The sequence below is a fragment of the Vombatus ursinus genome, unplaced genomic scaffold (genome assembly GCF_900497805.2).
Source record: "Vombatus ursinus unplaced genomic scaffold, bare-nosed wombat genome assembly UNPS02014821.1, whole genome shotgun sequence".
In the NCBI taxonomy this organism is placed as follows: Eukaryota; Metazoa; Chordata; class Mammalia; order Diprotodontia; family Vombatidae; genus Vombatus; species Vombatus ursinus.
In genome coordinates, this window is record NW_020954599.1 from 43,788,889 (window position 1) to 43,805,046 (window position 16,158).

The following is a 16,158-nucleotide window of genomic DNA, read 5'->3' on the forward strand; positions in this document are numbered from 1 at the left end:
TATTACAATAGACTACAGGAAATGTGATAATGACCTGAAATGAGGTGATAGTCCAAAGAGTGGAAAGAAGGGGATGGAAAATGAAAAATTTGGTGAGGGGAGAATCAATAAGATTTGATAAGGAATTAAACAGGATTAGGTAGAATCAAGGTTCACTCTGAAGTTATGAATCTGTAAGGATGGGGGAAATGTAGAGCCCTCAATAAAAATGTGAAAAATTAGAGAAGCAACTTTTTTGGAACGTGTTGAAATTGGGCTGCCAAATAGAAATAGCAATAACAACTAAGATTTATTTAATACTTTAAAGTTTGCAAAACATTTTTTATATGTGAACACAGTTGATTGGTGAACAACCTTGTAAGGTCGATATTATCATCCCTATTTTGCACAAAAGAAAATTGAGACATGAAAAAGTGAAGTGATTTGCCCAGGATCACATAGCTAGTAAGTGTCTAAGGCAGAATTCAAAGTCAGGTCTTCCAGATTCTAAGTTCCACCTTCTATCTATTGTACAACCTAAGCTACTATATCCTAATAGAGTTTTCTAGCTAGTAGATGACAATATAGGTCTGGAATTAGGAAGAGAGATTAAGTCTAGAAATTTATAATTAGAAATATTATACATAGAGATAATACTTGAATCTATGAGAAATGTTGTAATTTTCAAGAACATGTAGAGAGAAGAGATGAGAGAGCACAACACAGAGATTTGATGGGACCTCATGCTTAACGAGAAAGAGATACATAATAATGCAGAAAAGATTGAAAGGAACAAATAGACAGCAGTTCAACCAGGAGAGCCAAGTGTCACATAAGTCAAGGGTCGACTATCTTTCAATTATTTTTTCAAGTAACTGGAACTAGCATTTGTATATCATCAAGTATCAAAAAAAAAAAAAAACAACATAAATTTCTTAGAGCTGGATGGGATCTCAGAGTTCATGGACTCCACCTCCCTTCTTTTGCACACGAAGTCCCAGAGGAATTAAGCAGACACTACTGATATAACAAAGAATGATCTATGTATGTTTTATGTGTGAAAGGTACTTAATTGAATTTATCATATTACTATAATGACCACTGGGTTAAATGTCAAAAAACCCTGATATTAATTCACAAGATCAACCAAAATCAAGAGAGACACTCCTGGTTAAGGTAATTACAGAATACTGAGACTGTTCAGAAATTCTTTGTAATAAACTGATCGTCTTTATGTATTCATAAGAGAAATCTTTTTTTGGGGGGAAGTAAGAGTTGCCACAGGTATTTGTGTGGCTCTTGGGTGTTAAGGACTATGTCAGAATGACAATTCTCACCCTAACTACAATAAGTCAGTTATTAATACATCAGAGGAGTTAATTTATGTCGTACTATTAACCACTTCTGGACATGAAATTGGAAAAAAAATTAGAATTAGGGAAGAAGTGATAAAAGTAATGTATCTTGATGGGCAATGAGAAATGTGTAGAAAGTTATTTTTCATTTTCCAAAATAAAAAAAAATTCTTGCATTAATTGCTAACAAAGAAAATATCTGATACTATATTATTTTATGATATAACATTTTGCCCACAAAATATAAGTAATAAACTGATTATTGTAAGATATACTGAAGATCACCTCAAACCATCAATCAACAAAAAAATTTTACTGAGCATCAGATGGTAAAAATTGAGTTAGGAACCCTGTGGTTCAGAAGCTACAGAACCTGTCCTGTGAATATAAACTTGAGCTATTAAACTAACAGTCTTGTAAATTTTTTTTGGGGGGGGGGAACATGTGCTTTCATCAGTGGTGAAAACTTGCAGGGAGGAAACTCACTCTTCAGATGCAGATTGGCATCTACTTTATAACTTTAAAGGGTTGAGGAGTTGTCTGGAGCACTGACTAATTAGGTGAATTGCCCAAATACCTATAGTCAGGATGTATCTGAGATGGGACTTGATCCCAAATCTCCATCCACTGTCCCTTAATTCCAAATTGCTATTCCAACCTTGTAATAGACATAGAATTTGCTACCCAAAAGGTTGTACAGACCAAAAATATAAATGGATTCAGTAAAAATAATAAATATATAGAATCCTGAATAATAGATCAACAATGAGTTATTAAAGGAAAGTTACTAGTTTGAGGTTTGCAAAGTGCTTTACAAATGTTATTTTATCTTCATAACAATTCTGAAAGGAAGGTGTTATTATTATCCACATTTTATAGATGAAGAAACAAAGGGAGACCAGGTTATATGACATGCCCAAGGACACAAAACTATTAAGCATTTGGCTATTAAGTATCAGATTCAAACTCAGGTGTTTCTTTTCTTTGGGTCCAGCACTCTATCTTCTGTGCCACCTCACTGCCTCTCTACTGCATTAGGGGAATATGGTAAACATAACTGTGCTCTCCCAAATTATCCACTGTTAGATCTGTGGGCTGGATAAACTGTTGATTATATAGCCTGCACTTTTTTTTCTGTAAAAAATAGAAACAAGAGGAAGCTATACCTGTTGATAGATGGAATCACTTTGGCCTTTAAGGCAGTTAGATAAGCCTTTGTGATGGTCTTCTTTTGATGCTTCATCATTGCCAAGGCAACAAAAGGCTCTGAAAGCCTAAGATTTCTCCCAAGCTGGAAAAGATTGCAGTACAGGGCTAGTGACACACAATACATCTATTTTGTGAAGAACAGTCATTGTAAAATTGAGACACATTCATTCAAACCCAGAAGATTGTCTACCAGGTTTTAAATTTCATTTGTTCAACAGGTACTTATGAATACTATCTACTAGTACAGAGGAAAGTAATGATCTAAACTGACTGAAGGAGAAACATACAAGGAAATCATAGACCCTGCAGGTATTGAAGTGTACATTAGCAAAGAGTATATTGTGACCCATATGTCAAATGGCTATAGATGTAGTAGCTTATGTACTCATAGAATTTAGACCTCAAAAAACCTTCAGGGATAATTTAGCTTAAAAAAAACCCTTCATTTGACAAATGGGAAAACTGAGGAATAAAAAGGATAAATGACTTTCCTCAAGTCACACAATAAGCCACAAAATTGATACTGGAATCCAGGTCACCTTGGAATACAATAAGGAACAAAATTGTATGCAAACATATTAAAGATTCCAGTAGTATTTAAAAGAGATTGAAAGGACCAATGATGAAGAAATGCTACCTACCTCCTGACAGAGAGAAGATAGGTTAAATATTCAGAATGAAACTTTTTTTGGACAGTACCAATATGAAAGGCAGCTAAGTCACTCAGTAGTTAAAACACTGTGCTTAGAGTCAGAAGACCTGAGTTCAAACATGGACTCAGGCATTTACTAGGTGTGTGATCCTGGGCAAGTCACTTAACCCTGTTGGCTTCAGTTTCCTCATCTGTGAAAAGAGTTGCAGAAGGAAATGGCAAACCACTCCAGTATCTTTTCCAAGAAAATCACAAATGGGCTTACAGTTAGACACAGTTGAAATGACTGAACAACAGAACAGCAACAATAATGGAATATATCTTGCTTGACTATGCATATATGCTACAAAGGTTTTTGTTTTTGTTTCTCTCCAATGGGATGGGAGGAAGGAGAAAAAGAAATGGCTCTAAGGCAGACTCTCTCTCCACTACCCCATACTACATTCAGTGAAAATATTTTTATCCCCATTTTGCACTTAAAGAAACTGAGGGAAAGTAACTTCCACAAGGTCCCATACCTAGTAAGCATGAAAGCTGAGATAAAATCTAATTTTCCAAATTCAAAATTCATGTGTGTTTTCTTTTCCATTTTAGTATATTACTTCTATTATTACAGTTTGAAGTACTCTGCAAAGTGACATTCAAAGAGAATTGAACAAACATAAACCATTGGCTCAAGGTAGCTTGTGTCCTAAAAGAGAAACTGGAATATGAACAGACCCACTGAGGGTATAAGTTTAAAAAGGCATAATAAAATCATTATTTTCAGTGTCTGACAAGCTCCTGGACTACAAACTCCATGAGAGCAAATGTGCCATATATAAACTATTTCTTTGCTCACAATACTTGGTATGGTGCTCTGCATCACCAGTTACCCTATAAGTTTGTTGCATTAACAAGGCAGTATGGAATAGGGGAAAGAGTGCTGGAGTTGGAATCAGAGGAGCTGAGTTTAAATCTTACTTCTACTACTCACTCCATCTGTAACCTTGGGCAAATCAGTATGAGCTTTAGTTTTCTCATCTGGGAAATAGGTGGTTGGACTATATATTTTGAGGTCCCTATCATCTCTAGGCCTGTGATCTTATAAATGAAAATAAATCTGTAGTGCCTCTATTGAGTAGTAAATGAAGACAAAATAGTCCGAGGAGAGCTACCAATACAACTTCAGGGAAGCTGCTTAAAAGGGGAGAGGAGGCTGCATAGAGAAGAACAGCATTGTTTGATTCAGAAAATGTCAATAACTATTGGAATGACTGTAAGCATAAAGCTACTTCTGCTGACACCCTAAGTTTGCTGTGTATCCAGGAAGAAAACTTAGAGGTAGTAGTGGAATGAATTTAGGAAGCTGTGCTTTTTTTTTTTCCTGGGAAGGACATTGGTTTGGAATTTTAAAAGAAGACAAGGGAAATGAGATAATCGTGAGCATTTTATTCAGGACGTTTGGTTTTTGATTGATAGAGTAAAAAAAAAAAAAAAAAAAAAAAAGCTCTTGAAGCCCTAATGAACAAAGGGTGCTGTCCAGAGTTTTAATAAAACAAAAATCTATCTGTGATCTGGAAAGACATCTTCCCAGAACTCTCCCTCTCCCGCAGTAAAAAGATCTAGTGTAATAAAGTGGGATTCTCCTCCACCTTCCCATATCTCCCACCTCTCTCTCTCTCTCTCTCTCTCTCTCTCACACACACACACACACACACACACACACACACACACACACACACACACACGCACATCTTCCTCTCCAAGTTATTCTGGAGGTTCATTAAAAAGAAAACACAAGTGCTGTTGTGAAATAAAATCAAATGGAATTGATGCCTAGCCCCTGGGACTTTGTTTCCATTTTCTCTAAGAGCAAGATTTGGAAATGAAAGCACTAGAGCGCCAATCCGCCTAATGTGGAAAGGGGGCTGGAGGACGCCCCTACCCGTCCAAACACACTTTTAGTTGGTCTGCCACTCTCTCTTCTAAGAGCTGGGGGTCCCCAAACCGCATAACTAAAGGACCTCAGTCGGGTACAAAATCAATATCTTCTCTTTTACTGTATCTTCTTCCCAAACCCCAACCCCCACCCCAGTCCCTGGCAACCACACATAGTCCCATTTTCTTCCCATGTGCCCAACGCCAGCTCCTTTAAAGGGCAAAGTGGTAAGCACCACCCGTGGTCCCAAAGGAACTGTCAATCCATGGGGCCGCGCTGCTGTGATTGGCGAGAAGGACAGCGTTGCCTGGTACCTCCCTCGCCCCCATTCGGATTGCCAGCGGTCTTTTGATTTGGATTTTGCTGGAATGTGGAGAGCGGGCTTTGGGCTGACGCCTGAAACAGGTGCAGGAGCGAGAACAGGAGCGGGCGACGGAGAAACCCTGCTGCAACCGCGTCCTCTAGTCCAGTGGGCTCGGAACCCCGAAGTAGATCGATTTCCTTCCTTGGCGAGGACAACTCTGCTAGAGATTCAGGAAGCTGTTTTCCACAGTGAAGAGGAATTACAGACCCCTCCTCTCTACCCTCATCGCCCTCCCTTTCGCCGGTGACAGTGTATAAATCACCTGCGCTTCTGACACCTCTGCTTCTATCCTACACTCCTTGTACTGAAAAAAAAGGAATCCTGTTGGAAATCACAGGTGCAACTGGCTGTTGGGAGCTGTCTAAGGTTCTGAAGCTTTCCCAGGAGCCAGGAACTATTGGTAGTTTGTGTTTTCCATCACGTCCCTTCTTTCCCCCCAATGCCTTGGATATTCCTGCATTCAGTAATGTAAATGACTGATTAGAACATGGCCCAAGTAAAATATTTTCGGATAGCTGCTTCGGGATTTTACTTCTGGGAAGCAGCTGTGTTACTCAGGTGAGTCCACTTGTAATCGGGCAGATGAATTCCCTCTGTCTCCCATCTGATTACAACCACTTTGTTGCTGGTAAAACAGAGACTATTCTTCCTATGTAATACTAGCTGAAGGTGTCTCTCCTGCCTCATTTACTTTTCTAGCTTAATTGCTTCTGAGGTTTTGAAAGAAAATTAAAAGGAGCTGAATGTTTGAAGGTAACTTTCTTCTAGTTGCCCTTGCCTACTGATGACTGAATTTCAGTAATTGATCTTTACCTTTCACATTCATTACTTTCCTTTGCAACAGAGGTATCCCTGGAACACTTGATCATTTGGAAAGTCTGAATTATCTATTGCTTCCCCAATCCCAGATTTCCTATGGAGTTTTTCTTTCCAAATGGGTTCTGAACCCATTTCAGTTTTGAAAGCCTGCTGTTTTATATACAGAAGTTATAGAAAGTTTGATAACTCATTGTGGATAACTTGACATTTTTAAAGGTATAAATTAGAGTTCAGGAACATTTCTCAGAAAAGGACAATTACTAAGGGAAGAGAAATACTGATACCTAGAATAGCAGAGGGAAAATTAATGTAAAGAGATTTGAATTCTCTATAATGGGGTTTCCCTTACAAGTCTTTCATTATATTTACCAGATCCAGACCTATTTAGTAAAAATATTAATCTGATAATACACCTCTTCAAACAATTAGTGTTGAGAAGTAAGCCCACATTGTGGTTCAGTGAGAATTTGTTGACTGCCAGCTATTTCTTACAAAATTCTTGCTCCTTTTAAAAATCTTACAAGAAGGGGGAGGGGGAAGAGTAGGTAAAGAGTGTGGACTCTTTATCATCTTTTTTGGTTCTCAATTTTACATTACAAATGTTCCAGGTTCTACTTAGCCAAGTATTGTATGGTGCTTTCCTTCCACCAATTAAGGTAAAATTCACTGGTATGTAATATATTGCTTCTGTACTAATGAGCTTGCCATATTACTAACTAGAATTTTGTTCTATAATGAATTTTCTTTGCATTTAAGGGTGTACTCATTATCAGTTTGCTTTTATTTCTTAGTGTTGGAAACCTTTGAAATATACTTTAAACATGTTGAAGAAATTATAGCAAAGAATGTAAGAGTGGGAGGGGGAGGAGGGCCCCCAAGCATGTCTGCATGTAAGAGGAAAGAATTAGAAAGAGTAAATATGAATGTGTACTTTTAATATCATTGCACACTTTATTTCTGAAATGAAAGGTTAAGAATATGTGGAGCAGATGTTTGAAGCACAACTTCAATTCATTCTTGTAAATTTCATACAACTTCATGTTTTCTTGAAACTTGTAAGCTGTAGTATTTAGATGGAATGAGAATGCAAGGCTTTCCTAGTTAAGACCATTGAGATAATACTTACTGTATTAGGACTCAGGTGATTCCTAATTATTATCCATGCCATTATATCAGGTGATATAATGAATTTTTATAACTGGATATTATTTTACCCTAATATTAAAATGTGTCTTTTTTCTCCGTGAAAAAAGAAGTGAACAATTTTTAAGGAAATTGACATTTTTTCTATTAGAAGCATTTTTTTTTATTATTTGGAATTAGGAGGGCAGGATTACTACAATTTTTATAGACAATTATATTTTTAAATGTGTGTAGTAACACTTTATTTGTGCATACTATTGGGTGAAAATATCTCTTCAAAGATACCTTAAGTAACTAGGTTACATGATCTTCATTGAAATAATTTATAATGTGTTATAAATCGGTTGTAGTTTGTGAAAGTTTTTCCGTTACCTGAAATTACTCTAGTCTTAAAATGCACCTATTGAAATGATATAAAGGAGATTTCTACATATATGGAGGTTCAGTGTGGAAGTATCAACTCTACTTTTTTTTTTTCTACTTCCTCAATCAAGTTATTTTTGTTTTGTTTTATGTGGGTTTTTTTGCATGAATATTATGTTTTCCTGACCATGTTACAGGTTGGCATTAGAGTAGTCCTTCATCCAATGAGATCCAACTTCAATAGAAAATGAAATATTTGCTGCTCCAGGGTGACCAATGAAGTACAAAACACCCTTAAATAGTACTGAAAAGAAAAGCTCCCCCTACTGGCAACATCGTATAAAAGTGATTTTCATAAAGAAATAGTTCTTGGACTAATATCCTCTGAAAAGTAACTACAATTTTTCCTGATATCACTATTCATAGAACAAAAAATATATAGTTGCCATATGTACATGTGAGCTCTAACTTCAGTATTATTGATTCATAACTTAATTTAGTTGAAAGCTCCATTTTTAAAGACACTGTTTTCAGGATCCTTAGGGGCTATCTCATTTGAAACCATAAATCAGTAGTCATATATACTAACTCAAAAGGAATTTAATGGAGTAAACTTTTGACAATATTACTTTTGATCATTATAATATGGGTGTTATGATTTCTTTTATTTTATTACCATGCCATTCCCCTATTTGTTCAGGCTATCTTTATGTTACCCTGTATGGTGGTTGTATCGATCTTTGTGTTAATTTAATATTATGTTTGATTTACTTGAATAAGTAATAAGCTACTATAATTTTTAAAAATATCATTAGGCTAGGAAAATGTAATGAAGAAGCCCAATGTGTTAATTTTATGTCATTTCTATGGTATTACTCATTCATTTATGGGTGTTTCCTTTACATTCTTGTATTTTTAATTATCATAATGTTCTCCAAATTAGGAGTTGCTATGCAAAGGTAGCTTTGCATACCTTTTTTTATCTCCCCAAATGTCTTTCACAGATCTACAAACACTCTGTGTCTACAGAGTTGGATGGGAAGGTGGGAAGTGATCCTATTAACTGAATCTTCAAGGCAAATAGAGATCCTTGGAGGTGGTGGTAAGAAGGAAAACCATTCCAGGACAGAAGAAAAATGGAGTTAAATATAAGATAATAATAATAAGACTAGTTTGATTGCAACATAGAGTGTGGGAAACAGCCTAGATAAACAAAAATAATTTGTAATAAGGGTAGAAATGTAGTTTGGGGACAGACTAAGAGCTTTAAAATCCAAACAAAAGAGTATGTGTTTAATTTGCAATCTCAAATATGGAGTCACTGAAGTTTATTGATGGGCAGTGGTGAGGAGTGGTGTGCAATACAGTCAGGCCTGAACTTTAGGAATATCAGTTTGGCAGCTCTGTGGACAATGACTTGGATTAGGGAGAGACTTGGGCTTAGAAAGCAATTTAGGAAGTTAGAGAAATTTTCTAGGTGAGAGATGAAGATGGCCTGAACAAAGGTAGTGGCTTTGTAGGTAGAAATAAGGGGATGTTGTGGAGTTGAAAGTAATATTTGTCAACTGGATTTATATGTAGAGTGAGAATGAAGAGTTGAGAATGACACAGTAAATGTGAATTTCAGTGACTGGAAAGATAGCGATCACTTCAACAGACTTAAATAAATTTGGAAGAGAGGCATTTGTGGGAGGGGAAGGCTTAGTTTTGTTCTAGTAATGTTGATCTTGAGATATCTGAGGAACATCTAGCTAAAAATGTCCAATAGGTGATGATGTGGTACTAGAACTCAATTGACAAAGAGCATGTTGAGATGATTAGATAATTAAAATCTCCTTTGTATATTCATTCTCCATTGAATGCCTCTACCATTCACCAGAAATGAATTCTCTGGGAACCTGGTAATTAGTATGCAAGAGCAGAAAGACTAGGGGTGTAATAGATGAAGTAAAATGGTAAGGTCACTAATATGTCATCCACAGTATCTCCCTGCTTGCTTGAATTTTCACCATTATGGTCACCAAAGAGGTCCTTGTAAAGGACCGATAAACTACATAATAGGAATGTATATAAACTTCACAACTTTTCTGAGGGTTCACCCTAAGAAGGAAGGTAGGCTTGAAAGAAGCTGTTTTAAGAATAGTCTGTGCCAGGTTGTATTTTTGGTTCTGTGAAGATTAATAGAAATATTCCTGGGAAAAGGGACGTGAAATAAGGAATCTTCCTGTATGAAGAGGTTTGTATAACATATCATATAATGTTTAGGACTTCAAGAATACCACTGCTTAGTTATCAGATGAAAACAATTATCCATCCCATGTAGATTAGCATGCTTCTAATAGAAAAAGAGATTGATGAGCTAATGAGGTGGTGAAATTAATAGAGCTACAGGCTTAGAAAAAGGAAATGACTTGAATTTCTTCTACTTTATTCTTTTATTTTCTTAAAACTATACTTTTATTTCTTCCTGATCCAATTTAACCTCCACATCTGCCAAAATGTTCTTCCTCAGACATGATTCTCATAACCATTTTTTAACTCAAAACCAGAAAGGCTATTTCTTGACAATTATAAAATCTAGGCTCTTCAATCTGCCTTGGAAGGTCCTCTATTTGCCCCCTCCACTGCATTCAACCAGCCTCTCATCTTTCCCCTTAAAACAATTCTTAAAGAGCCAAAATAAGCTGTTTCTTTCCCTCAGCATACAACTTAATTTCCCTCACTATGTCATTTATGTTGAGTTTAAGATATCTGAGGAGCAATCTCTCCTCTCTATATGTGAGGAAAAAAGGTTTAACTTATAAGGATGTAAGGTGCAAGAATCACCTTACAATTTACCACAAGAAATTTTCCTTGATAAATCCCATCTTAACACCATAATTCTTACATTTTCAATTTTGTATTATAACTTATATGTATTGATATCTTTTATTTTATGTGTTCATATTATTAATTGTGCATATACTTTGTCTTCCTCAGTATAAGATAATCTTAGCCTCGGAGATTCCTTATGACCATGTATATTTTGTGTGTGTGTATACATGTAATACATGAAGATATGTGTGAGCATGCATATCCTCCAGGAACAAGCAATATGCCACTAGAACAGTACCTAGAAGAAACTTGCTGAGTGACTGAATTCTGATTGTCTGGTATTTTCATAGTCTAGTATGGCCCTGGGAATGAATATGTCCATCATTAATAGATTTGCTTAGCTAAGTTTAAAGAATCTCATTATGGTTGTTGTGGATATGGAATCATGGACAGTTCAGCTGCAAGATCTACTCTGTGGTTGGAGGGAGCTCCAAAACTAACAAATACATATCTCTTGAAGCTTTGAAGTAGAATTGGAAATGTTCAGAATCATGGACATAGCTACAAATCAATTATCACCACATAGTAAGTATCTCTAGTGAACCTAGCACTGCATGATAGTGACTAACTAGAAGGTATGGTAAATGTTTGGAAAGAGTTGCATAGATAGGTTGTGTTTAGGTTGAGGAGACACTTAAAAATCACGTAGAGGAATTTGAATATGGCACTTCTATTGTTACATATGCACCCACAGTTCTAGACCTTTGCTCTTTATGGATCTACTATAGGTTCCTGGACAGAGGAGCAAGGTTATTTATAAAATTCTCCTTTAGAAAATTCAATCTGACAGCATTATAGCTAGGTGGGTTGGAAAATAAAGGGAGTTGGAATGGAGATTAAGAGATTAATTTAAGGGACATTGCAAAGGAACAATAGCAAGAGATTCTAGTGATTTGGTATAAAGATGAGGGAACAGTTCAGATACCCCAAAATTTTCTAGCCTAGATAATAATAGTATGGTTGTATCACCAACATAAATGAGATAACTGGGAAGAAAAAATATATTGAAAGTATGGGGAGATTTGATTATGGTGATATTAGATCATTCACATGGAAATCAGTTAATCAATCCAGGCAGTTGGATGAATAGGTTGTAATCCCAAGTGAGAGATGAAGTTTGAACAGTCATCTGCATAGATTTATAGTTCAAACCACCAGAGCACATAAGTTCATCAAAGGTGAAATAATAGAGAATGGCATAAGGAAACAGAGAATATAGAAGCAACACATAGTTGAAGATTGGAAAGATGTGAAGGAAATGGGGGAAATGACTGGCAAAATAATCAGATTCAAGGGCTTCAAAAACACAGATACAATCAATTTGTTTTAGTATAACTATAAAGTTTAATGAATAGCATACAAGGTACCTGTGGAATATTCATTCATTCCAAAAGAGTATAAGATATATTGCTATGCATGTCATTGTCATACCTAGCCTCCCACTTTGCCCTGGTGGAGGGAAGCAAAGTCATACACAAAAGCTGAGTATTTGGAAGGTAATTTTGCCCAGAGACTACACTGATCTTGGATGGACCCCCAGCTATTAAGAGACCATGGAGTTTTATCTTGCAATAGAAAAAGGAAATTAGAATCTCTTACAAATGAACCAAGGGTAGATGTTAGTAAAATTCCTTTGGACTAAGGGTCTGAAATAATGAATATTCATCATTCTTCCTTTTTCTATCTGCATATTCCCTACTTCAGGTAATCAGAGAGGTAGGTGGAGACCAAAGTGTTAGAGAAGCCAAAAGAGAGTTTTTTAAGGAAGTGTAATTAGTAATGTCAAGTAGTAAAGAGATTTCAAAGACTGTGAGTACTAAGGAGAAGAGACCATCATATTTGGCAAGAAGGGACTTATTAGTAAACAATAAAAATGCAGTTCAGTGAATAGGCTGGAGTGAAAACAGATTAAAGGGATAAGGATGAAGTAAGGGAATAGAAAGCAGATGAGGGTGAAGGAAGTTAAATCACAAAGTTATTAAAAATTACACACTTTATATAATGTTTTAAGGTTTATAAAATGACCTTCTCACAAGTACCTATGGAGCAAGTATTGTTATATAGTACTATCTCAAATTTCAGACCAGGACTCAAGAGAGATAAGGGACTGATTCAGTTATGCAACAAATAGACATCTGAAGCAGGACTGGAGTTCAGGTTGTCTGACTTTGAATAATATTCTAATTTGTATTATTTCTAATTGCTATAACATTCTGTAAGGAATAGACAGAGAGGTTGGTGCCTGGGCTAGGCAGAAAGGTGTTTTTATTTAATTTTTAGCATGTCTTCATGATGGGGTGGTAAAAAGAAAGATTTCCATAAAGAAAAGCAGCTAAAGATGCAATGTGGAGAGTCAACAATTGTGGAGGCTGTGTCCTTTAAAGGATGGGAAGAGATGGAGTAAGGAAATTAGTAAAAAGGGTTAATTCTAGAGTAAGAGAAATGAAACTTTTCTGAAATCGGGAAGATTAAAAGGCAGATATGTGTACCTTTTGAAATGAAGAGAGAGGTACAAAGAGAAACACAACATGAACTCAATCATTTCCATAAAGCATGAAGCAGAATAAATATTAAATTAGAGAAGATAAATATATGGAGACAAAATACATTTTAAACATCAGAATTCTACATGAATGTTTTCAGCACAACATCACAGTTTACAATGAAGCATGCAGTGTCATAGATATGACAATGTTATAAATTTGACACAATTCTGCCTATATGCAGTTATATCTTTCTGATTATGAAAATCAATATTATAATTAAAAGAATTTTAATCATAATTGTATATGTTATCAAAAGATACAACTTCAGTCTAGCAGAATATTAGTGTTTGTAATGTAGTGATTTATAAAATTAAAAATTGAGGGAACTCATATTTCTAAAAACTCAAATGTGATGTGGGTACTGACTCTTAAATAACAAAACTTGCCTCTATATTTTCATCCATTGGCTAAACTCCAGCCTAAAACTGTTGTTTCCATTTGATGGCTAAACTGCAATCCCTATTAAAGAACCTGTTTCTCTTGGCTATGTTCCTAGTGGACAGAAATCTGTGTCACAGAAATCACTTTTGTAATTAGCACCTTTACTACTTGAAGTTTCACCCAAGAGATCAAGAACTGAGTATATGTAGTGGCAGCTTTAGAGATAGTGCTTTTAGAAGACAATTCTAAAGTGCTAGCAGATAAACTCACATTGCTGAATATCACAGAACCTTCCTTCTAAGAAAAAGAATTCTAAAACTTAAGAAAATCTCTTTCTTCCCCACTCTTCTCTTTTTCATTTCCTCTTCCCACTGACATATAAACATAACATATCCCTAGCTGTGAGTTTCTCTTTTGATTTTTGCAGACCTATACAAGTTGTAGCTTAGCTACATTTTATATCTCTCCTGTTGGCTGGCACGATTTTCTCTATACACATGGTTGCAACTTAATGCATGCTTATTAAATTGATGTAATTTCAATAACTGATTAGAAAAAATGTTTAAATTTCTTTTCTATTAATTTGTTATGTATGATAGGTATTTTGTCATTTTCTAATTCAACATGATTTTATGAAATAAAATCCCCTAGTAGGGATATTTCATATATATATTTCATATATATCATGTCAGATGTAGGAAAGGATAAAAAGGTATGGGCTTTCAAAGAAGTTATCTCTTGTAATAGGTCCAAGTGAAAGGCTTACAGAAATCAAGGTTAGAAATCTGAATGTGGAAGTCTTACAATTCTAAAAAAGTTTTCACTCAGTTTGGGGGAGAAAATGTCTCTACAAAGCTTTTCTTCACTTTGGTCTTCATGTTCTAGTTCTTATAGTAATAAAGCAAAGAACAAAGCTTCACTGTTCAGGCTTCTTTGAAATGCAGATAAGTGATGATTATGAGGCAAAGGCAGAACAAATGACAGAAGGAGGGAAACTGCCAAAAATGTTTCATTTAATTTTATTATTTTCACAACATACAATTTTATTTTCCATTACAACAGTTCCATATCAACACAGACTTGGGATTTGCTTAAATTAGGATAAATATTTTCTAAAATGTTGAATGCATTCAATGTCAACCTGAATGTGTGAATTATGTGACTCTACCATAATGAGAAAGAAAATACTGTCTTGCTTTACTTCAAAGCCTAGAAAGTGAATTCTGGCACAAAAGTTCTGTCTTCATATCTTCTTCCTTGGAAACAAATTATTTCTGGAGATTTTTATTAGTAACATTTTTGTTAGACAGTGAAGAAGATCAGGCAGCTAGGTGACACAGGGGCTAGAACTTTTGATCTAGAGTCAGGAAGACCTGAGTTCAAATCCAGCATCAGACATTTATTAGCTGTGTGGCTCAGGGCAAGGCTCTTAACTGCTTCAATTTCCTCAAATGTAAAATTGGGATAATAATAGCATCTACTTCCAAGGGTAGTTATGAGAATAAAATGAGATAATATTTGTTAAGCACTTTGCAAACATTAAAATGCTATATAAGTGTTGGCTATTGTCAAGAGATTGACTTTCAAGGACAAGAATGAAGAACAAACTCCTTTTTTTTTTAACCACTTACTAGATTGCAATTATATTAATAGTATGCTGGGTGAGGTTTGAGGTTTAGATAAAAAAGAAGTTCTTGCCAGACACTGGGTTAATGAAGATCTTTCTAAGTAGAATGGGATGAAAGTCTTCCCCCTCCACTTACTGTGATTCTGAGAAAAAGCTAATGAATATTTGAAATTTTCCATGAGGCTTCAGGAATAGTCATTAGGTTTTTTTCCAAGACGTATAAGTGAAGAAAGATTTTAAAAGTGTTTATGGAATACTTACTATATGTATAGCACTGTGCTAGGTACTTTGGGGGAGTCTATACATATGTTTAAGCATCTAGTTATGCCACTTCTCTCCTCAAATATCTCCTGTGGCTCATTATGTCACTTTGCTGATTATAGAACAAAATTATTTGTGTGGAATCCAGGAAAGAATATGGAACAAGATACATTATAAGAGAGATGTAGAACAAGAGATAGATAGATAGATAGATAGATAGATAGATAGATAGATAGATAGAAACATATATATGCTTGGGCTCCCCCAAATCCACCTAAAACAACACAGCTAAAAATCTTTAAAGAAAATAAATTCATATTCAAGGAAAAGGAATAATAAAAGAAATGAATAAGCAAGGGAGAAGAAATTCCAATATGGTAAACAAATTTTATGAAGTAAAAGGCAACAAAGAAAAAATCATAAAGGAAAAATGCATTACCATTTTTCTCCAAAGCTGGAAACATCACAAAACTCATCATGATGAATGATAAATGTATCAAAGTAAAATTTTAAAAGTTCTGATTTCACTAAAAGAGTAAAAACAAAGCAAGGCAAAATAAAGCAAGGGGAGGAGAGTGACGGAAGGTCAGGGATAACTTTAGAATTATCCATAGATAATATAAACAAAAGTATGGGATCACCTGGAAATGCAGATGTTATTTCA

General features: G+C 35.3%; 1 protein-coding gene across 1 annotated transcript in view; it reads left to right on the top strand.

Moving 5' to 3' along the window:
• Window positions 1-5,952: 5,952 nt before the first annotated feature.
• Window positions 5,953-16,158, top strand: part of GLRA3 (glycine receptor alpha 3) — a 261,420-nt gene continuing 251,214 nt past the window's right edge. The window contains 1 exon segment of the mRNA XM_027837550.1: window positions 5,953-6,038. Within this exon segment, the coding sequence (XP_027693351.1) occupies window positions 5,953-6,038 (86 nt within the window).